At 36.5% G+C, this 24,227-nt stretch overlaps 1 protein-coding gene across 9 annotated transcripts in view; it reads left to right on the top strand.

The window, feature by feature from the left end:
* Positions 1-24,227, top strand: part of CAMKMT (calmodulin-lysine N-methyltransferase) — a 417,874-nt gene that overhangs the window by 7,572 nt on the left and 386,075 nt on the right. For all 9 annotated transcript variants that reach the window (XM_054473836.2, XM_054473833.2, XM_054473831.2 and 6 more), the window contains exons 2-3: positions 3,334-3,506; positions 20,875-20,939. In XM_054473836.2, the coding sequence (XP_054329811.1) occupies positions 3,334-3,506; positions 20,875-20,939 (238 nt within the window). The remainder of the gene's footprint in view (positions 1-3,333; positions 3,507-20,874; positions 20,940-24,227) is intronic.

The raw sequence follows: 24,227 nt of genomic DNA, 5'->3' as shown, positions 1-24,227 counted from the left end.
ATCTCAGTTTGCCCTTCTACACATAAGAATTATGCATCTTTGGAATAAGGGTTCCTTTTTTGAAAATGGAAACCACTCTAGCTACTTTAAGCAGAAGGGGGTTTAGCATAGTGAATTCAGTACTTACAAAATCATTGGAGAAACAGTCTAAGAGTGAATCCCAGAACAACAGAGTCCCAGAACAGTATAAAGCTGAAACTGGCCAGCCAAGTGAAATACTACCTCTACCACAATGAAGAACCTGAAGCTGTGTCCAGGATTACATCACTTTAGCTGTGATCTTTGGTGAACAGGAAGCTGCTGTGCCATAACTATAGATTCTAGAAGCAAAGTATGCCATAACTAGATTCTAGAAGCAACCAGGAGAAGTGATGCCACTTGTGCTCCCTCTCACTCTCCATTAAATTAGAGAGTCAACACTGGGACCTCTGTTAAAGCTGCTTCAGAAAAACCATATCTTTACAACTATTCTGACCAGCACAAGTTGGTTGTGAATTATAGTTAACACCATCTTTTCTTCTTTCAAACTCATGTTAGTGCATCTGATTAGTTAAACCAAAATCACATCTGAAACTCTAACTGCTAAGGATTCTGGGAAATACAGCTTCTAGCTTTCCAACTCTATAAAATAGAAAGGTATCTTGGGATCTGGAATGGATAGGTGATGCCAGTTTATCATATTCTCTACAAGCAGAGGTGTTAAGAGTTTAAGGTCTGTAGTCAGGCAGCCTGGATTTTAACTTTGGGTTTGCCTTTTGTGAGCTCTCTGACGTTGGGCAAATTGCTTAACTGCCCTGTGTTCTGGTTTTTTTCTCTCACATAGCAGGTATCTACCTCATAGTGTTGTTTGAGTATTTAATGAAGAATGTGGTAAGACTTGCATTAATTATTACTCAGACATTTAATGTAATTTTCCGGTAAGCAGTCTGGGCCTGGAGTTTTCTTTGTGGTAAGTTTTAAATTTATGAATTCAGTTTTTGAAATAGTTTAGACTATCCGGATTTTCCATTTCTTCTTGTGTCAGTTTTAGTAGTTGTGTTTTTCCATTTCATCTAAATTTTCGAAGTTAGTTTTCATAAATATCTCTTTATTATTATTTTTTAATGTCTACAGGATTTATATTATAGTAATCTCCCTGTATCACCTTGATACTTCTTCCTTTTTTTCTTATTAGTCTTATTAAGGATTTATCAGTTTTATCAATCTTTTCAAAGAAACAACGTTTAGTATTATTGATCCTCTCTCCTATGTTTGTTTTCTACTTCATTAACCTGTACTCTTTTAGGGATCTATTTTGCTTATTTTTCAAATTTTTGCAATGAATGTTTATTAACTTTTGGCCTTTCTATATTTTTTTCTGTAAGCCTGGATTTAGCTGCATGTCATATGTTTTGAAATGTATTTCTATTATCATTCAATTCAAAATACTTTATAATTTTCTTTGTTTTTTTCAGAGATAGAGCCTCACTCTGTTGCCCAGTTTGGAGTGCAATGGCTTGATCATTGCTCACTGCAGCCTCAAACTCCTATGCTCAAGTAATCCTCTTGCCTCAGCTTCCTGAGTAGCTAGGACTACAGGCACACACCACCACATCCTACTAATTATTTTTATTTTAAAATTTTTTTCAGGCAGAGTCTCGCTGTTGTCACCCAGGCTGGAGTGCAATGGCACAATCTCGGCTTACTGCAACCTCTGCCTCCTGGGTTCAAGCAATTCTCCTGCCTCAGCCTCCCCATTAGCTGGGATTACAGGCCCTGGCCACCACACCTGGTTAATTTTTGTATTTTTAGTAAGGATGGGGTTTCACCATGTTGGCCAGGCTGGTCTCGAACTCCTGACCTCTGGTGATCTACCTGCCTCAGCCTCCCCAAAGTGCTGGGATTACAGGCGTGAGCCACTGTGCCCAGCCTATTTTTATTTTTTGTAGATATGGGGTCTTGCCATGTTGCTCAGGCTGGTCTGGAATTCCTGGCCTCAAGGAGTCCTCCTGCCTCAACCTTCCAAGGTGTTGGGATTACAGGCATGAGCCATTGCACCTGGCCTATAGTTTTTATTGTGTGTTCTTTTTCTGGTTCACAGGTTATTTATAAGTACATTGCCTAGTTTCCAAATATACTTGGCTTTTCAAATATCTTTTTCTTTATTTTTGTTTGCTTATGAGTCCGAAGTTATTTTATATCTAAGATTTTTCTATCATGGGAAATATCAAACATATAAAGCTAGAGAGAAGAATACAATAATCATTCAGGTACTGATAAGCTTCAACAATTTTAACTCATGAATAGCTGTGTTTATTCTCACTTTTCCCATTGCCCCCCCACCATTATTTTGAAGCAAATCTCAGATGTCATTTTTTTCTTTAAATATTTCATTATGAACTTATAAAAATGACATTAAAAAATCACAATACCACATCAACCCAGAATAATTAATTGATGTCATGAAATATCTGATCAGTTTTCAAATTTTCCCCATTTTGTCATAATTTTTCTTTATAATTTGATTATTTTGGAAGAGGATCCAAAGAAAATCCAAACATTATTATTGGTTGATGTGTCCCACACTTAAAAACCTGGCTTTCAGCAACACCAGCAAAATTATTCATTATGCTAAAACATACATACCTTGCATACTCAATATACCTCCCCATTCCTAGGTAAGCTTTGAAACTCAACTTTTCTCTCCTAGCTCCATAGGCTGTTAAAGATGCAGCTTATCTTCTTGGTTCTTTCTTTTGGAATGGACAAATATCCCCAGGAGAAAAGTGGTTGCAAAAGTCAGAGTAACCTTTGTAGGTTTTCTGCTTTTAAAGATATAAGACTGCAAGCCAAGTGCTGTGGCTCACATCTGTAATCCCAGCACTTTGGGAGGCCAGCTTTGAACATCACTTGAGCCCAGGAGTTTGAATCCAGCCTGGGTAACATAGGGAGACCCCATCTCTACAAAAAATTTAAAAAATTAACCAGGCGTGGTGGTGCATACTTTTAGTTCCAGCTGCTAGGGAGCCTGAGGTAGGTGGATCGCCTGAACCCAGGTGGGTGACAGGCTGGGTGACAGTGAGGTTGGGTGACAAAGTAAGATCCTGTCTCAAAAAAAAAAAAAATCAGACTTGTAAATCTTCACTGTCTTTGCTCTCTGATGTCTTCAAGTAATGTTTTAAAATATTTTGTTCATCTTTTATAGTTATCTTCAGTAGGAGATATATCTGAATTACCTAATCTGTCATTATTGGAAGGGAAAGTCCCCTTACCACTTAAATTTTGAACATTTTGAACACTAAACTTACTATATGTTTAGATAACATGACTGCAATATTTGGTTTTATTTCAAAGGTTCTGAAGCAAAAACACCTGGATGATTGCCTGCGACATGTATCTGTAAGAAGATTTGAATCATTTAATCTGTTTTCAGTAACAGAAGCCAAAGAAAGGGAAACTGAAGAGGAGGTTGGTGCATGGGTCCAATATACAAGCATCTTCTGTCCTGAATACAGTATCTCCTTAAGGTAACCATTATTCTAGTTAAGATTTGTAAACACTAGATTTCTCTTGCATAAGAAAAACAATCTAATAAGAATCGTCATTATTTATTCTATTGAGTTTACGGGCAGTCTTTTTCAGAACTTAGGTTTTACAACTTGTTTTAGGAAATCCTGCTATTTTAACTGGGTCTTGCTGTGTTGTGAGACTAAAGGAAAAAAATTCTCACAAATATAGTGGCATTTGAAGATAAGGTGGTTGCAAATCAAAGGGTTCATTTAAGCATTCTGTCATAGCATTTGTTTATGACAAAAAGCCATGTTTGTTTTGAGGCAAAGAAGGGGCTGAAAGTGAAAACAGAATTTTTGCAAACTACCCTTCAAGTAGTAATCTGAAAAATCAAGCTTTGGTTTTTTTTCCATTTATTTATTTTTTATTACTTTCAGAATAGAATCAATCTTAAGACTAAAGGAGAAAATTCAACTGAAAACACTGATATTGTAAGAAGCATATGGACTGTTCTTTAAAAATCATTAGAAAAGAGACAAGAGAGTTACAGACTACAATAACAAGATACCATTTTACTGAATTAATTTTCTCTCAGTTATATTCTAGCATGTTGCAATATTACTGTAGGTGTTTGATTTTATAAAATCTGCTTTTTCTGACAGGATTTCACATTTTGAAAGGGAGGGAGGAGCACATTTACAGTAACTATAAGAAGAGCAAAAAACATTTTAAGTGTAAATGTGACTGAATAAGGTTTAGGTGAGGCTAGGAATAATTTTAAGAAAAAAATTTTCACAAAGCGTATCTATTTATAGTATATGTTTCTCGAGCTATTTTAGTTTAGAATATCTAAGCTTTAAAAGATATCATAATAGCTAAAAATTTGGGATTTGGATAAAAATTGACTAGGTTGGGCAGGAAAGAACAATTAGAATCTGGTTTTATAATATTATTTTACTGAAAATGCCGGCTGGGCGCAGTGGCTCATGCCTGTAATCCTAGCACTTCAGGAGGCCAAGGTGGGTGGATCACTTGACCCTAGGAGTTCAAGACCAGCCTGGGCAACATGGCAAAACCCCACCTTTACAAAAAATACAAAAATTAGTTGGGCATGGTGGCATGTGCCTATAGTCTTAGCTACTCTGGAGGCTGAGGTGGAAAGATTGATTGAGCCCAGGAGGTTGAGGCTGCTGTGAGCTGTGATTGTGTCATTGCACTCTAGCCTGGGTGACAGAGTAAGACTCTGCCTCAAAAAAAAAAAAAAAAAAAATCAAAGTAAAGAAAATGCCGAATAAAACATATAAACTTACAGATTTTTGGGTGTACCTGTACATTCGTTATGAGATTCTAATTAGGATACCCCAACTGCTTTGCATTTTGATGGAGATAATCAGTTTTGTCCTTGGTTAGAAAGGAAAGAAAGGTATATGCTTACTCTGTGTCAGGTACAGAGCTAGGTGTTTTGATGTATTCCATTTCAAGTGATCCTTACAATAACTTTGTGAAGCAGGAATGGAAATGATTAAACAGTTAGAAGGAAATGAAAGACAAGAAAGGACAGAGTGATCCAGTAGGGGTCTTTAGGTATAAAGTTCTAAAAGTTATCTTCTACATCCACTGGTGAAAAGAGACAATAAGTATAAATTGTAGCAAGAATAATTTCCTGACATCTTCAAGGCCCTGGTAAGGGTTAGCCAGTGAGAATGTGAAATAGTCTCTTCTTGAGAACTTTCAAAGCAAGTCATGGTTATCCACTTGTGGAGATGATCCTCATGTAGTACTATCCAGAGCCCAGGCTATAGAGTAAACTGGGACTCCTCTCCAACAGCATTGTTCTTCGTGATATATCTTCTTGTGATATATGAAAGAATAAATGTGTATCTATATAAATATGACATTGAGTTGGAAAAAAGACAGGTGACTGAGCTAAAATTTTGGCTTCATTGGCTGCCAAGATTTTTTTTTTCAAACTAGTTAGTATCTGTCCACATTAGTGCAAAAATAACAGTACTTTGGGAGGCTGAAACAAGAGGATCACTTGAGGCCAGGAGTTCAAGACTAGCCTTGGCAACATAGGGAAACCCTGTGTCTACAAAAAATTTTAAAAATTAGCCAGGGGCGGTGGTATGTGCTTGTAGTCCCAGGTACTCAGGAGGCAGAGGCAGGAGAATCCTTACAGCCCAGGATTTCAAGGCTGCAGTGAGCCATGATCATGCCACTACACTCCAGTTTGGGCGATAGAGCGAGACCCCTTTAGGGGTTACAGGCTTGAGCCACCATGCCTGGCCAGGGTTTCTGTTTTTTTGTTGTTGTTGTTTTTTAATATTACTTGCAATATCCCAAAGCAGTGGTTTAGAAGTAGTTTTGAAATGAAGTGGAGTACTCTCATCTTCCTCTATATTTTTTAAGTTTGTTTAATCAGCAGTAATGATGATTGAAAAAAAAGTGATGAATAGTGTTAAATTCAAACCAATAAATATTTAATAGCACCTTCTCTCTCTATATATAAACAGAAGGAAATATAAATATACAATACTATGCTCAAGGAGCTGAAATAGATAAAAGTTAAATAATAAAAATAATTAAATAAGGAAAGTTAACTATTCAGTCTAAGAACTCTCACCAGGCTGTGCATAACTACTTTCAAAATGAGTGGAATACTCACACTTAATAGAAGTTTAGAGGTCTTAATAGAAGTTTAGAGGTAGGAGTGATTTTTGGAAATGATTTTTTAAAAAACTGGATCTGGAAGTACTTGAAAGTTCTGGGAGAAGGGGATGCCCAGATGATGGCAAAGGTACTAGAAAATACACAGGGTGAGAAAGAGCAAGACAGAATCATCAGAGGCTACTGAGAAGAGGCCATTGCAGTCTTTAGCTGGAGGAATGATTATCGATACATATTATATGGTGGATCTGCTCCAGGTTCTTGGTTTTTTTTTTTTTCTTTTTTGAGAAGGGGTCTCAATCTGTCACCCAGACTGGAGTGCAGTGTCCCATTCTCAGCTTACTGCAACCTTTACCTCCGGGTTTCAAGTGACTCTCCTGCCTCAGCCTCCTGAGTAGCTGGGATTACAGGTGTGTGCCATCACACCTGGCTAATTTTTTTGTATATTTAGTAGAGACAGGGTTTCACCATGTTGGGCAGGCTGGTTTTGAACGCCTGAAATCAAGTGATCCACCTGCCTTGGCCTCCCAAAGTGCTGGGATTACAGGTGTGAGCCACCATGCCCAGCCTGCTCCAGGTTCTATTAAGGGGCTAAGCATTGGAGATGTTGGGCTGGGCACAGTGGCTCATGCCTGTAGTTTCAGCACTTTGGGAGGCTGAGAAGGGTGAATCACTTGAGCCTAGGAGTTTGAGACCAGCCTGGCCAACATGCTGAAACCCTGTCTCTACTAAAAATACAAAAAAAATTAGCCAGACATGGTGGTTCATGCCTGTAATCCCAGTATCCCTGTTACTCGGTGGCTAATACATGAGAATTGCTTGAACCTGGGAGGTGGAGGTTGCAGTCAGATGAGATTGTGCCACTGAACTCCAGCCTGGTGACAGAGTGAGACTCTGTATCAAAAAAACCAAACCAAAACAAAACAAAACAAAAAAACTGGGGATGTTACAAGTTCCTCACAAATCATAATTGTAAACCCCATTTTCACTTTCTCAGTTCTTATCGCCTAAGATCACCTGTCACAGCTTAACAGAGTTAACACACACAGGGTGATCAGCACTTGTTATCAATACTTATTAGTTTTGTCTATCTTAAACTTTTGCTACCCATTCATTCTGTCTCCTTAAAGTTTTATTAGAGTTGAAATGAATACCCCCAAGAGGATTAATACCTAGGTATTTGTGAATTCAAAATGCCTAGTTGTATCTTGTTTATATAAGCAGTGACCTTAAAAACTTTGACCATTATTTTCTGTCAGCCTTATATGATAATACTTAAAATGAAGGAATAATTTTCCCTTAGTGACTTTTCATCTGAAGCTAAAGTGTAAACAGTGTGAAAGGTAGGTTACAAAATTCCCAAGGTTTGTTGTCGTCTTTGTCTACCTGTGGATGGTCGACTCTTTGTTTCAAATTATGTGTTGAGAGTTTTGAAATGAAAATCCAGGGTATGACTCCTGGATTTTGTTCCTTGACAAAATATTCTTACCTTTCTGGTACTTTCTTTCTTTTTTTTTGAGACGGTCTCACTCTGTTGCCCAGGCTGGTGTGCAGTGGCATGATCACAGCTCACTGAAGCCTTGACCTCCCAGGCTCAAGCAATCCTCCCGCCTTAGTCTCCCAAGTGGCTAGGACTACAGTTACAGTACAAGTGGCTAGGACCACAGTTACAGCTAATTTTTGTATATTTTGTAGAGATGGGGTTTTGCTGTGTTGCCCAGGCTGGTCTCAAACTGCTGGGGTCAAGGGATCTGCGGGCCTTGACCTCCCAAAGTGCTGGGATTACAGGCGTGAGCCACTATGCCTGGACTTTGGTACTTTATTTCTTAGAACTTTGTCGAAGAGGCTCTTGTTATTAGATAGATGCAAGTATGTAAGCTAAGAGATACCAGGAGATGTTTATGCTAAAATTCTTTAATTAAAATTTCCTTTTCGCTGTCTCATAAACTGTAATCTATTGTTGTATAAAGCTTGCTGTGTAGATAGAAGAAATTGTTCCTGTCTCCCATATTTCTACTTAATTTCAGCACATCAGGAATTTGCATATTCTGGAAGCTTTAAATTGCTTCCATTATATATGGAACCATAGAAGTGCCTGAGGTATTCATTTATAAGTGTATACATGTCTTAGGTATAGAAAAAGCTGAGAAGCCTGAACTGTCCTTCTTTGTTTGAATAAGACTACTGTTACTATGGTAATTGCTGAATTAGAAGGCTAGAACTCTTGACTTTTGCCTTGTCCTGGGAACTTAGAATGGGCAAAAAGTCAAGAATGACTTTGTCTTTGACTGTGTTGCATCTTTCTGTTATAACAAATGCGCTACACAGAGATCATACCTTCCATTTCTAGGGAAAGAAAAAGACAAACCAAACCCTCACCTCATTATTTTAGTTATATAGCTTGTGAATGTTCAGTAAATAAAAACTAGTGATTAGATGGTTTGCTTATGAAATTAGATGTGTGGCAGATTATTTTTGTATGTGTGATATAACCTAGGTACGTATATAGAGCTTGGCAAGGCTGGCATCTAAGACAAATATGAATACTGTATCTATATTTAAAAGCATAGTTTTATTGTTAGTAGTGATATTAACAACAGAGGTGATTATAGCAATAAAACAACGGTTTTTAGGACCCTTAAAATATGATCCATAGTTTCCCAAAAACTGTGAATTCCATTGTGTCACATTTTTATGGATCTTAAATCATAGATATGGGTTACTATAACTTAGTTTTCTAATTTGTTTTAAACTTCATTGCAATTTTTTATGTAATGTGCTTACATATAAATATACTGTTTGAGTAAATTGAAATGTTCCCTTAAACATTTTCCAAATCCTAATATAGAACATGTAGAAACCATCTACTAATTTCCTAAAACTCGTAGATATGAGACTGGAAAACATCTCTTTAGCTATTTTTAAAAATTTTAAATTTTTAACTGCTTATTTTTGAAAGAACTCCAAAGCATCTAGAATTAAGTTTGTTTGTTTGTTTTGAGACAGAGTCTCGCTCTGTCACCAGGCTGGAGTGCAGTGGTGCGATCTTGGCTCACTGCAACCTCCGCCTCCTGGGTTCAAACGATTCTTCTGCCTCAGCCTCCTGATTAGCTGGGACTACAGGCATGCACCACCACGCCCAGCTAATTTTTGTATTTTTAATAGAGACGGGGTTTCACCATGTTGGCCAGGATGGTCTCGATCTCTTGACCTCGTGATCTACCCGCCTTGGCGTCCCAAAATGCTGGTATTACAGGCGTGAGCCACCGCGCCTGGCCTAGAATTAAGTTTTTAAAACCTTCCGAAAACCTCTCCTCTTTGTTCTTCTGCAGCCTTTTAGGACCCATTCCACTCTCTGGCTTACTTTGTATTTTTGGATCAATTTTCTTTTACTCACAATACAATTTACATAACAAAATTTGCTATTTTAATCACTTTAAAGTATGCAATTCAGTGGTTTTAAGTATATTTACAATGTTGTACAGCCTTCACCACTGTTCCAGAACTTTTTCATTACCCTGAAAAGAAACCCCATATACATTGGCTGTAATGCCCCATTCTCCTCCTTCCCCTAGTCCCTGGCAACCAGTACCTGACTTTCTGACTCTATGTATCGTCTGTTCTGGGCACTTTATGTAAATGGAATCCTACAATATGTGGCCCTTTATATCTATCTTCTTTCACTGAGCATAATCTTTTTAAATTTAAGATTCAGCCATATTGTACCGCATACCAGTACTTCATTCCTTTTTTATGGCATCCCCATTGTATGGCTAATGTATTTTGTTTATTTTTTCATCAGTTGATGAACATTTGGATTGTTTCTAATTTTTGGCTATTATGAATAATGCCACTATGAATATGCATGTACAAGTTTTTGTGTGAACGTATGCTTTTAATTCTCTTGGGTATGCACCCAGGAGTGGAATTGCTGGGTCATATGGTAACTCTATGTTTAACTTTTTGAGGAGTAGCCAACTATTTTTCATAGTGCTGTACCATTTTATATTCTAGGAATGTATGAGTGTTTTAGTTTCTCCCTATGCTTATCAGTGAAGCACTTGTTAATTTTTCTTCTTTTTTAAAAAATATTATAACCCTTATAGTGGATATGAAGTGATATCTCACTGTGGCTTTGATATACATTTCTCTATTGTTTAATGATGTTGAGTATCTTTTCATATGCTTATTGGCCATTTGTATTTTTTTTTTTGAGAAATGCCTATTCAAGTTCTTTGCCGTTTTTTTTTTTTTTTTGAATGTTTTATTTTCTTTCCAATGGGACTTTTGCACTCCTGTCTTTGCGTTTTTAATTGAGCTGTCTCTTTTTATTGTCAGAGTTATTTTTATATATTCTGGATATTAGACCCTATCATACATGTGGTATTTGCAAATATTTTCTCTTAGCCTGTGCATTTTCTTTTCACTTTCTTGATATGTAGTACCTTTCGATGCACAAAATTTTTAATTTTGATGAAGTCTAACATATCTATTTTTTCATTTGTTATCTATAATTTTAATGTCATATTTATCCATGGCTTGCTTTTCACCTCTAGTTTCAACCTCTTGGCACGTTTAGGCTTCAGATTTTTCCTCTAGCAGCTTTTCTTTTTCCCTCTTCAAATAATTATCTGCCCCAGTGACTCATTCCTCAGTCCTTACTCAGCAGGCCATTTTTAGGAAGAAACTCAAAGTTCCTCAGTTCTAGGATAGCTTTAGGTGCTTGTGAAAAAAATGGTGTGGCCCTGGGGAGAAGAATCTGGCCATTGTTAATGGTTTGGGATAAAGCTTTGAAGTTTAGGACAAAGATGGAGTGAACTTTTTATACTCTGAATATGTTGGCAAAAAATCGTCGTTGTCACATAACATTAATTACAAGTATAATGCTAAGACTGAAGTTTTTAAGAATTTAAGTTTGAGAAGTTTCTTTTGTTATAGGCAGTACTAGCAAACCACAGAGATCAGACAGGACCTAGGTAAATAGTTGAAAAACTAAGACTAGACAAGAGCTTGTAGAGTTGAGGCTTGAATAAAATAGATGACTCAGTGAAAAAGAACAGTCCTTAAGTTTGGAACAAATGAAATGGAACTTGAATCTTTGTCATACTATATTGATAGCAGTTTTCCTATAATTAGAACTAACTTCTTATAGTTTTGAAAATAGTGATTATTAACATTATTCTTTCATAAGATGCCATCTTTTAGGTTTTTAAACCCTGATAATTTCATGGATAATTGATTTTATTTTTATAAATATCTTAGAGGTATAGGATGAGGTTTACTGTTTCTCCACTGCCTACCCCCTTAAAAAGGTCATAGGGGAAGCATTCTGTTTCTTTAAGAAATAATGCTTTCGGCCGGGCACGGTGGCTCACGCCTGTAATCCCAGCACTTTGGGAGGCAGAGATGGGCGGGTCACGAGGTCAGGAGTTTGAGACCAGCCTGGCCAACATAGTGAAACCCCATCTCTACTAAAAATACAAAAATTAGCCGGGTGTGGTGGCAGACACCTGTAATCCCAGCTACTCAGGAGGCTGAGGCAGGAGAATCGCTTGAACCTGGGAGGCAGAGGTTGCAGTGAGCCGAGATCGCGCCATTGCACTCCACTCTGGGCAACAGTGCAAGACTCTGTCTCAAAAAAGAAATAATGCTGTCAAGAATGACAAGTTTTGCTTCAGTGATAAGTTGAAATCAAATTTTTTATTTTGAATAGTGTTCTTAACTTTTAAAACATGCACTTCACTTCTATTATCTCAGTTTGTTTTTTAGAAATATAAAAAAAATTACCATTATTACAAAATATGTGCATGTTATTTCTACTTGTTTCAGATTTAATTACAAGTATTTATTTCATCCTGATATATGAGAGACAGAGACAGAGAGAGACAGATGCAAGAGGAAGAGAATATTCTTATTAAAATTAGGCCATAAAACAATTCCCCTTTTAGCAATGTATCTTAAGTAAACAATCAGAAATAGATCTGATGTTTTCCACAAGAATGTTCATTGCAGCAGTGTGCACAATAGCACAAAATTGGGCACAATCTTAAAATCCAACATAAAGTTCTGGTTCAATAAATTATGGTGCAGACATCCATTGAACTTGGCAGCCATTAAAATCATGTTATGGGATATTACTTAATGATGTGGGAAACTGTTTATAATGCATAATTTGTTATAATTGATGAATAACAAATTGCAAAACAATATGGAAAAGTGCTTTCAGTTCTTTAATAAAAGGAATATGTGAACATAGAATAAGATTTGAAGGCTGCGTACCAAAATTCTCATGTTATCTCTCCATGTTAGGATTATGAGCAGTTTTTTCTTGAAGGAACCATATATTGCTTTTGTATTAAAACTTTTTTTGGATTTCAATACTGTCTTGTTGATAATTTTAATAGTTTCATCTTACTTTTTTTTTTTTTTGAGATGGAGTTTCGCTCTTGTCACCCAGGCTGGAATGCAATGGCACGATTTCGGCTCACAGCAATCTCTGCCTCCCGGGTTCAAGCGATTTTCCTGCCTCAGCCTCCTGAGTAGTTGGGATTACAGGTGCCTGCCACTACACCTGGCTAATTTTTGTATTTTTAGTAGAGACAGGGTTTCACCATGTTGGCCAGTCTGGTCTTGAACTCCTGACCTTAGGTGATTCTACCTGCCTCAACCTCCTAAAGTGCTGGGATTATAGGTGTGAGTCATCTTGCATTTTGGAGGTTAAATATTTTGCTCCTTTTCATCTTTTCTCAGTATTTACTGTAGTTTTCCATATTAGTGTAAATAACCTCATCTATACCTAGAATCTTATAGGCCCAGAGAAGACAAAGAATCATTATGTTATTATGATTGTTTTATTTGTGATTGGTGACTTTGTTTTTTTAGATTATGATACTTTGGGGCCTAGTGCTTATTTGATCAGTCAGATTGCAAGTAACTTTTTTCTTTTTCTTCTTTTTTTTTTTTTTTGAGACAGAATCTTATTCTGTCGCCCAGGCTGGAGTGCAGTGGCACAGTCTCCACTCACTGCAAGCTCTGCCTCCCGGGTTCACGCCAATCTTCTGCCTCAGCCTCCTGAGTAGCTGGGACTACAGGTGCCTGCCACTACGCCCGGCTAATTTTTTTGTATTTTTAGTAGAGACAGGGTTTCACTGTGTTAGCCTGGATAGTCTCGATCTCCTGACCTCATGATCTGCCCGCCGTGGCCTCCCAAAGTGCTGGGATTACAGGCCTGAGCCACCAGGCCCGGCCAACTTTTTTCATCTCATTTAATTACCCTGTCAAAGAACTGGGCCTCTGTGACAGAAATAAAGAAAAGCTCTATTTTTATGGAAAGGGTAATACAATTTACATGTATTCTCTTACTATGTTTTAGTTTGCTTGGCTGCCAAAACAAAACACCACATACTGGGGGGCTTAAACAACAGAAATTTAGTTTCTTGCAGTTCTGGGAGCTAGAAATCTGAGATCAAGGTGTTGGCAGGTTTGGTTTCTTCTGAGGCCTCTTCCCTTTGGCTTGCAGATGGCTGCCCTCACACTGCCTTTTCAGAGGCCATTCCTCTGTGCATGCATGACCCTGATGTCTCTCTGTGTCCTACCTCCTCTTTTTTTTTCAGTTGATAATTTATTTTATTTTATTTTATTTTTATTTTTTGAGACAGAATCTCACTCTGTCACCCAGGCTGGAGTGCAGTGGCATGATCTCAGCTCACTGCATCCTTCGCCTCCCAGGTTCAAGCAATTCTTCTGCCTCAGCCTCCCGAGAGGCTGGGACTACAGGTGCATGCCACCACACCCAGCTAATTTTTGTATTTTTATTAGAGATGAGGTTTCACCATACTGGCCAAGCTGGTCTTAAACTCCTGACCTTGTAATCCACCTGCCTCGGCCTCCCAAAGTGCTGGGATTACAGGCATGAGCCACTGCACCTGACCCCTTTTTTTAATTTGTAATTTTAATTTTCATTTTTTCCCATAAGTTATTGGGGTACAGGTGGTATTTGGTTACATAAGTAAGTTCTTTTGTGGTGTTTTGTGAGATTTTGGTTCACCCATCAGCTGAGCAGTATACAGTGTACCATATTTGTTTATCCCTTGTCCCCCTCCCACTCTTCCCCGCAAGTCCCCAAAGTCCATTGTATCATTCTTATGCCTTTGCGTCCTCATAGCTTAGTTCCCACATATCAGTGAGAATATATGATGTTTGGTTTTCCATTCCCGAGTTACTTCATTTAGAATAATAGCCTCCAATCCCATCCAGGTCACTGCAAATGCCCTTAATTCATTCCTCTTTGTAGTATTCCATTGTGTATATATATATATACCACATTTTCTTTATCCACTCGTTGATTGATGGGCATTTTGGTTGGTTCCACGATTTTGCAATTGTGAATTGTGCTGCTATAAACATGAGTGTGCAAGTGTCTTTTTCGAATAATGACTTGTTTTCCTCTGGGTAGATACCAAGTAGTGGGATTGCTGGATCAAATGGTAGTTCTACTTTTAGTTCTTTAAGGAATCTCCACACTGTTTCCATAGTGGTTGTACTAGTTTACATTCCCACCAGCAGTGTAGAGGTGTTCCCTGATCACAGCATCCACATCAGTATCTATTGTTTTTTGACTTTTTGATTATGGCCATTCTTGCAGGAGTAAGGTGGTATTGCATTGTGCTTTTGATTTGCTTTTCCCTGATCACTAGTGATGTTGAGCATTTTTTTCATATATTTGTTGGCCATTTGTATATCTTCTTTTGAGAATTGTCTATTCATTTCCTTAGTCCACTTTTTGATGGGATTGTTTGTTTTTTTCTTACTGATTTGTTTGAGTTCATTGTAGATTCTGAATATTAGGCCTTTGTCAGATGTTTAGATTGTGAAGATTTTCTCCCACTCTCTGGGTTGTCTGTTTACTCTGCTGACTGTTCCTTTTGCTGTACAAAAGCTCCTTAGTTTAATTAGATCTCAGCTATTTATCTTTTTTTTTTTTTTTTTTGCATTTGCTTTTGGGTTCTTGGTCATGAAATCCTTGCCTAAGACAATGTCTAGAAGAGTTTTTCCAATGTTATCTTCTAGAATTTTGATAGCTTCAGGTCTTAGATTTAAGTCCTCAATCCATCCTAAGTTGGTTTTTTATAAGGTGATATGAGGATCCGGTTTCATTCTCTGCATATAGCTAGCCAATTATCCCAGCACCATTTGTTGAAAAGGGTGTCTTTTCCCCCACTTTTTGTTTTGTTTACTTTGTCGAAGATCAGTTGGCTGTAAGTATTTGGATTTATTTCTGGGTTCTCTATTCTGTTCCAGTGGTCTCTGTGCTTATTTTTATACCAGTACCATGCTGTTTTAGTGACTGTGGCTTTATAGTATAGTTGAAATCAGGTAGTGTGATGCCTCCAGATTTGTTCTTTTTGCTCAGTCTTGCTTTGGCTATGCAGGTTCTTTTTTGGTTTCATATAAATTTTAGAATTGTTTTTTCTAATTCTGTGAAGAATGATGGTGGTATTTTGATGGGGATTGAATTGAATTTGTAGATTGCTTTTGGCAGTATGGTCATTTTCACCATATTGATTCTACCTATCCATGAGCATGGGATGTGTTTCCAGTTGTTTGTGTTGTCTGTGATTTCTTTCAGCTGTGTTTTGTAGTTTTCCTTGTAGAGGTCTTTTGACTCCTTGGTTAGGTATATTCCTAAGTATTTTTTTTTTTGCAGCTATTGCAAAAAGGGTTGAGTTCTTGATTTGATTCTCTACTTGGTTGCTGTTGGTGTATAGAAAAACTATTGATTTTTGTACATTAATCTTGTGTTTGGAAATTTTGCTGAATTCTTTTATCAGTTCTAGGAGCTTTCTGGAGGAGTCTTTAGGGTTGTCAGGGTAAACAATCATATCATCAGCAAACAATGACAATTTGACTTCCTCTTTACTGATTTGGATGCCCTTTATTTCTTTCTTTTGTGATTGCTCTGGCTAGGACTTCCAGTACTGTGTTGAAGAGCAGTGGTGAGAGTGGGCATCCTTGTCTTGTTCCTGTTCTCAGAGGGACTGCTTTCAGTTTTTCCCCATTCAGTATTATGTTGGCTGTGGGTTTGTCATAGATGGCTTTTATTACATTAAGGAATGTCCCTTGTGTGCCAGTTTTGCTGAGAGTTCTAATCATAAAGCGATGCTGGATTTTGTCGAATGCTTTTTCTGCATCTATTGAGATGATCATGTGATTTTTGTTTTTAATTCTGTTTATGTGGTGTATCACATTTATTGACTTGCATATGTTAACGCATCCCTGCATCCCTGGTATGAAACCCACTTGATCATGGTGGATTATCTTTTTGATATGTTGTTAGATTCAGTTAACTGATATTTTGTTAAAGATTTTAACATCTGTATTCATCAAGGATATCAGTCTGTAGTTTTCTTTTTTGGTTATGTCCATCCCTGGTTTTGGTATTAGAATGATGCTGGCTTCATAGAATGAATTAGGGAGGGTTTCTTATTTCTTTAGCTTGTGGAATAGTGTCAAAAGGATTGGTACCAATTCTTCTTTCACTGTCTGGTAGAATTCTGCTGTGAATCCAGCTGGTCCTGGACTTTTTTTTGTTGGTAATTTTAAAATTACCATTTCAGCCTCGCTGCTTGTTGTTAGTCTGTTCAGGGATCTAATTCTCATGCTGTACTGACTGGGCTAGCTGGGTGCCTCAGGGTGTCTAATTTTTCCTGATTTAAGGTAGGAGGGTTATATTTTTCCAGGAATTTATCCATCTCTTCTAGGTTTTCTGGTTTATGTGTGTAAATGTAGTAGCCTTGAATGATCTTTTGTATTTCAGTGGTGTCAGTTGCAGTATCTCCTGTTTCCTAGTGAGGTGATTTGGATTTTCTCTCTTCTTTTCTTGGTTTATCTTGCTAATGGTCTATCAATTTTATTTATCTTTTCAAAGAACCAGCTTTTTCTTTCATTTGTCTTTTGTATTTTGTTGTTGTTTCAATTTCATTTAGTTCTGCTCTGATCTTGGTTATTTTCTTTCTTCTGCTGTGTTTAGGTTTGGTTTGTTCTTGTTTCTCTAGTTCCTTGAGGTGTGACCTTAGACTGTCAGTTTGTGCTCTTTCAGTCTTTTTGATGTAGGCATTTAGGTCTATGAACTTTCCTCTTAGCATCACCTTTGCTGTATCCCAGAGATTTTGATAGGTTGTGTCATTATTGTCATTCAGTTTGAAGAATTTTTAAATTTCCACCTTGATTTCTTTTTTGGCCCAGTGCTCATTTAGTAGCAGGTTATTTAATTTTCATGTATTTGCATGGTTTTGAAGGTTCCTTTTGGAGTTGATTTCCACTTTTATTCCACTGTGGTCTGAGAGAGTGCTTGATATAATTCCAGTTTTCTTAAATGTATCGAGGCTCATTTTATGGCCTATCATATAGTCTGTCTTGGAGAAAGTTCCATGTGCTATTGAATAAAATGTTTATTCTGCAGTTGTAGGACAAAATGCTCTGTATATATCTGTTAAGTCCATTTGTTCGAAGGTATAGTTTAAATCTATTGTTTCTTTGTTGACTTTCTGTCTTGATGACCTGTCTAGTGCTATCAGTGGAGTATTGAAGTCCCCTACTATTATTGTGTTGCTGTCTATCTCATTTCTTAGGCATTAGTAATTGTTTTATAAATTTGGGAGCTCCAGTGTTAGGTACATATATGTTTAGGATTGTGATATTTTCCTGTTGGACAGGGCCTTTTACCATTATGTAATGTCCCCTTTCGTCTCTTTTAACTGCTGTTGCTTTAAGATTTGTTTTATCTGATATAAGAATAGCTACCCCTGCTAGTTTTTGGTATCCATTTGCATGAAATGCCTTTTTCCACCCCTTTAAGTTAAGTGTGAGTCCTTATGTGTTAGATGAGTCTCCTGAAGGCAGCAGATATTTGGTTGGTGAGTTCTTATCTGTTTTGTGGTTCTGTGCCTCTTAAGTGGAGCATTTAGGCCATTTATATTCATTGTTAGTATTGAAATGTGAGGTACCCTTGCATTCATTGTACTCTTTGTTGCCTGAGTACTTTGTTTTTTTTGTTTTTGCTTTTTAACTTGTATTTTTGTTTTATAGGTCCTGTGTGATTTATGCTTTAAAGAGGTTCTACTTTGATGTGTTTCCAGGATTTGCTTCAAGATTTAGAGCTCTTTTTAGCAGTTCTTGTGGTGGTGGATTGGTAATGGTGAATTATCTCAGTATTTGTCTGAAAAAGACTATAATTTCCTTTATATATGACACCTACTTATATGATGCCTAGTTTCACTGGATACAAAATTCTTGGCTGACAATTGTTTTGTTTGAGGAGGCTGAAGATAGGGCCCCAGTCCCTTCCGCATTGTAGGGTTTCTGCTGAGAAATCTGCTGTTGATCTGATAGGATTTTCTTTATAGGTTACCTGGTCTTTTGCCTCACAGCTCTTAAGGTTCTTTCCTTCATCTTAACTTTTGATGATCGATGGCAATGTGCCTAGGTGATGATCCTTTTGCGATGAATTTCCCAGAGCTTCTTGTAGTTGGATGTCTAGGTCTCTAGCAAGGCCGGGGAAATTTTCCTTGATTATTCCCCCAAATATGTTTTCTAAGCTTCTTCCTCAGGAACACCGATTATTCTTCAGTTTGGTCGTTTAACATAATCCCAGACTTCTTGGAGGCTTTGTTCATATTTTCTTATTCTTTTTCTCTTTGTCTTTGTTGGATTGGGTTAATTCGAAGATCTTGTTTTTGAGCTCGGAATTTCTTTCTTCTACTTATTCAATTCATTGTTGAGACTTTCCAGAGCATTTCACATTTCTAAAAGTGTGTCTGAAGTTTCCTGACATTTTGACTGTTTTTTCTTTATGCTGTCTATTTCCTTGAATGTTTCTCCCTTCACTTCTTATATTGTTCTTTTGGATTTGCTTGCATTGGGCTTTGCCTTTCTCTGGTGCCTCCCTGATTAGCTTAATAACTAACCTCCTGAATTCTTTTTCAGGTAAATCAGGGATTTCTTCTTGTTCCGGATCCATTGCTGGTGAACTAGTGTGATTTTTTGGGGGAGTGTTAAAGAGCCGTGTTTAGTCACATTAACAGGGTTGTTTTTCTGGTTCCTTCTCATTTGGGTAGGCTCCGTCATACGGAAGGTCTAGGGCTGAAGGCTGTTGTTCAGATTCTTTTGTCCCACTGGGTGTTCCCTTGATGTAGTACTCTCCCCGTTTTCCTATGGATGTGGCTTCCTATGAGCAGAACTGCTGTGATGTCTCTCCTGGGTTCTAGCTACCCAGTGAGTCTACCTGGCCCCAGGCTGGTACTGGAGGTTGTCTGCACAGAGTCCTGTGATGTGAACTGTCTATGGGTCTCTTAGCTGTGGATACCAGTGCCTGTTCTGGTGGAGGTGGCGGGGCAGGGGGGTACAATGGAGTCCGTGAGGGTTCTTAGCTTTGGTGGTTTAATGCTCTATTTTTGTGCCGGTTGGCCTCCTGCTTGGAGGTGGTGCTTTCCAGAGAGCATCAACTGTAGTAATATGGAGAGGAACTGGTGGTGGGCGGGGCCTTAGACCTCCCAAGAGTATATGCCTTTTCCTTCAGCTACCAGGGTGGGTAGGGAAGGACCATCATGTAGGGGCAGGGCTAGGCCTGTCTGAGCTCAGAATCTCCTTGAGTGGGTCTTGCTGTAGCTGCTGTGGGGGATGGGGGTGAGATTCCCAATACCTCCTCTTCTTATAAAGAAACCAGTCACATTGCATTAGGGCCCACCCTAATGACCCTATTTTAACTAAATTACCTTTAAAAGCCCTATCGCTAAATATAGTCACCTTTTGAGGTACCAGGGTTAGGGCTTCAGCATAAGAATTTGAGGGAAGTGGGAGGCACACTTCACCATAATTCTATATATCACTTATGACAAGTTTTAAATGACAAAGTGAATGTTGAAGTAAATTTTTATGAATTATCAATGGTTATTATAAACTTTTATAACATTCTAAAGAACTTCAGCTGTAAATTATATGGGAGAGAATGTAGAGGATTGTAGATGGATTAGCACTAATTTTTTTTTTCCTGAGAAACTCAAACTCTATGACCTATTGCACAATTGAGTCTATTTGTATATAACATATAGTATTTTTCATAGGTATTAATAAAATATCAGTGTCAAGTCAAATATTTAAAAGAGTTGTTAACTGAAGAGAGATTAGAATTAAAGGCGTTAGAATTAAGATTAGTGGGCAAAAGATACAAAAACTTTGCTCCCTGACATTCATAACTGTCTGTAGATGGAATAGCAGACCTGATGATTGGCTAGTTCTTTGTGACTGAAGTTCTGAATTTTTTGTGCTGTTATAGAGTAAATTTATGTATTGTTGAGTGTGGTTCTGGAAGGTGATGATTTTTCAACTTGATTCTCTAAGTATACTGTGTGGGTTTTTGGCTTTAAAAAGGTTAAGAACTTCCCTTTACATAATGAAAACGCAACAAGTAAATATTATTTGTTAGTACTTTAAGATGTAGATTAATCATTTAAAAAGTCATTATGTTAAATATTCTGAGGACCATACTGTTATTTCTTTTCCTTCTCCCTCTAGTGGGCAGAAAATATTCTTAAAATATAGCATGGAATAATTTATTGCTATTGGGTATGCCATAATATACAGTCTCAGTCTCAGCTTTTTTGAAAACTAAAAATGTTAACATTTCAGAATCATTAAAGCAAACGCTTTACTCCTTTCTAGGCATAATAGTGGATCCTTGAATGTTGAAGATGTCCTTACCAGCTTTGACAATACAGGAAATGTTTGTGAGTTATACATTCACTGTATAGAAATATATTTAGTGTTTTACAAAGTGAATTTATAGTTGATGTTTTCTTCTCACTAATATTTATTATACTCACTAAATGTATGCATGTATGTATATATAATAGAAAGTTTTACTGTCTTTAGCTGAAAAATAAGCCTTGTATAAGGTACACCGACAAAATGGGATACTGCAGTTTCTACACTTTGCAGGTGTGTGTGTGTGGGGGGGGAGGTGGGGGAGGGAGAGAGAGAGGGAGAGAGAATGTAGGTCAGAAAGAACACTGGACACTGAAGTACTGTCCCTTTTATTTTTGTTTCCATTTTGACCTCAGTTAATTCAGTAGTGGGGCTGTTTCTTCCTTCTTTGCTTTGTTTTGGGTGATTTCTTTGCCATTCCCTGCTTCTTTACTTTCACTGTAGAATAAACCCAGAACATATTTTTCTTGATGCTACTATACATTAATACCAGAGTGTTTTTGTTTGATGCAGTATTACAATATTATAGAATATATTGCCTTTTCATCCAAGCTTCTGATTAAGTGGTGATAGATTTGTCCACTGAGAAAATCACTTAAATATTTCTTATAATTCTTGTAATTAATTTCATGTGATGAAAGAAATCAGCCAAGAATACCTTTGTGTCACTGAGTTAAACAGCATACCATCATAGGAGCTATGGACTTTGTATGTTTTTTGTATAGGACATTTCTCTTAAGATAGTGAATTGTCAATGAAATATGAGCATTTTAAATGTAAAAATAGTACTCATACTCTTTCTCAAAGAAAATATCAGTACTGTTAACTATTGTCTGAATTTAGGTAGTGTCTTTTGCTTAACAATACAGCTTTATCAAATGAATAGATTTGTTTGATAAAATAGATTTGTTTGAATAGAATTATGTTCAGTAATACTCAGACAACACTTTTGTTCTTATGTCCACATTATGATAAGCTTTTGATTTTATAGAAAAATATTTGTGGTTCACTAAGGAATCTATAAATGTCCTTAAATTATCCTAAATACCTAAAATAATGTAGGTTTCTTTTTTGTGGATAGTGACAGATGTACCTTTTAGTTTCTTTCTTCTTTTTTTTTTTTTTAATTTTCCAAACACCAACTTGAACCCAAATGCCTTTTACTTTCTCCATGTTGGCATTTAGTGAATTCTTTCCCACTTAGGCATATCTCATGTTTTTATTAGGTCTAGGCAAGGACTGGGCAAAGCATACCAATGATGGTTGAGGATACATACTCTTTTAGTTCTGGGGTAATGTTAAATATCATTAAGTCAGGCTTACACATATGTAATTTCAGAAAATGATTCTAGAATGTTAAATGTGGAATTTTTGATTCAGTAATGTAAAAGTCAAGTATTGTTCCCAGTTGATTCAGTATGAAATAGGGCCACTAGCTGGCAGCATTATGTAAAATAAAAATAATTTCCTAAAGGCATCAATTATTATTTTAGGCATGAATAACTGTCTTATCCTTCTCTAACATTTTTTCCCATCAACTTGTTCCATACCCCGTGTTGTTGTTGCATGAACAAACGGAAAGATTGCATATTCAGGGTGTTTTTTCACTGTTGTCTGTTGTTTGGTAGAAAGGTTTAAGACTATGGAATGATACTCACCTGCGTTTGACTTCTGGCTCTGAAATTCATCTTGAGCAATTTGTATCATCTCTATGAACCTCAACTGTTTTCATCTCTTAGGAGTGGCTATATTATAAAGAAAGTACATACATACTGCATGGCTCAGAGTTGATATTCGATAAATGGAAGTTATTAATTATTACTGGCGATGAGTACCTATATAACCTCTTTTGGTTTTTTCCTAATAAAGAAGATAATATTATTAGGATTATTCTGTCTTATACTATTTTAATTGAACTAACAGGGCAGAAAAATTAGGTAAAATTAGCGAAATAGCTGTTTATTAAAATGCCTCGTTATAAATATTGTCTTAAAAACCTGAATATATTGCTAAGTGATAGAAGTGGTGACAAAAATAAGACCTCTTAAAATATGTTGTTTTGTGTACCTTTTATGTTTACTCTTTTTATTTTAACAGAAAAATCTATGTAGATGTTTCATTTAATGATAAATTGGTAAAGTCCTGTTCCAATAAAGTAAATATTGATTATGACTTTTATATAATCTTGGATGTAAAGTAACCACGGACTGGAAAAGTGATTTTTCACTTGATGCCTCAAAAATTTGATTTTATTATGCCAATAGTGATATTGAGTTTGTGACTGGAAAACCCAGCAGAGGGCGCCACAATCATAATTCTTTGTCATAGCCCAATATAATTAGGATAAATAGCTCAAATAATAACCCTAAGCTTTTACCATGTAGGCATATAAAGATGTGTCTAAACATTTCTATTTTATTCATTTATAATATATTTAATATATTCAGTCTTTCAAAAATACAAAAAAATAGATTTTTCCTGGCTGATTGTTTAGTTTAATTTTTTAAAATATCAGTTTAATTTTTCTACTTCTAGATTTAAATAAAGAAGTACTTTTGATAGCGAAAGTTCCATACAAGAGTATCAGTTCGTAAATCACCACCATGGTAGTATGTTAAAGGACAATTAGAATGAGGAAAAAAGTTTCTAATAGATGAGAGAACCAATAGATAGAATTATCTATTTATTTTAGGAATTTGTTTCTAGGTTAATAGTGCTTCCTAGTAATAGAAAAAACAGCTTAATTAAAACATTTTCTAGTCACAAAAACCTGATATGTGTAGATACAGTAAAAAAAAAGGTATGGTCATGGTTTAGTAGAACCATTAATTTCAATTTTAAGTTCATTTTGAATATCAGGGAGTGATTGTATTCATTGCAAATTTTCAGAGATGAAAGGATCAGTCTTACCTTCTGAATTGGTTTATGCTGTAAGTGAAAAGACATGGAAAATTCTCTTTAATTTTGGAAAATAAATGAAACCTCTAGATAACTTATTTCCTATTAGAAAAGATAATTTTTTTGTATATACTTTTTTTGTTTAGAAGTCTTGTGATTTTAAATGTATGAACTGCAAAGTGTTTTATATTTTTGTGGTAACTTTTCATTGCTTGAATTTCTTCGAATGTTATGGAAAGAAATTAAGAGGAATCTCATACAGAATGAATCACGTCTGCGTATTGATTTATTGCCGTGTGATATACGACCCAACCTTCTTTTTATATATTTATATTTACTATGGTGGAAAACAAACCATTTTGAAAGTGCTTACCTTTAACTAGGAATAGGTATGTATATTTAATTATTTGGTT

This window comes from Pongo pygmaeus, chromosome 12 (genome assembly GCF_028885625.2).
Source record: "Pongo pygmaeus isolate AG05252 chromosome 12, NHGRI_mPonPyg2-v2.0_pri, whole genome shotgun sequence".
Classification (NCBI taxonomy): domain Eukaryota; kingdom Metazoa; phylum Chordata; class Mammalia; order Primates; family Hominidae; genus Pongo; species Pongo pygmaeus.
Note: the sequence above shows the minus strand (reverse complement) of the source record. Positions and strands in the feature narration are given on the sequence as shown.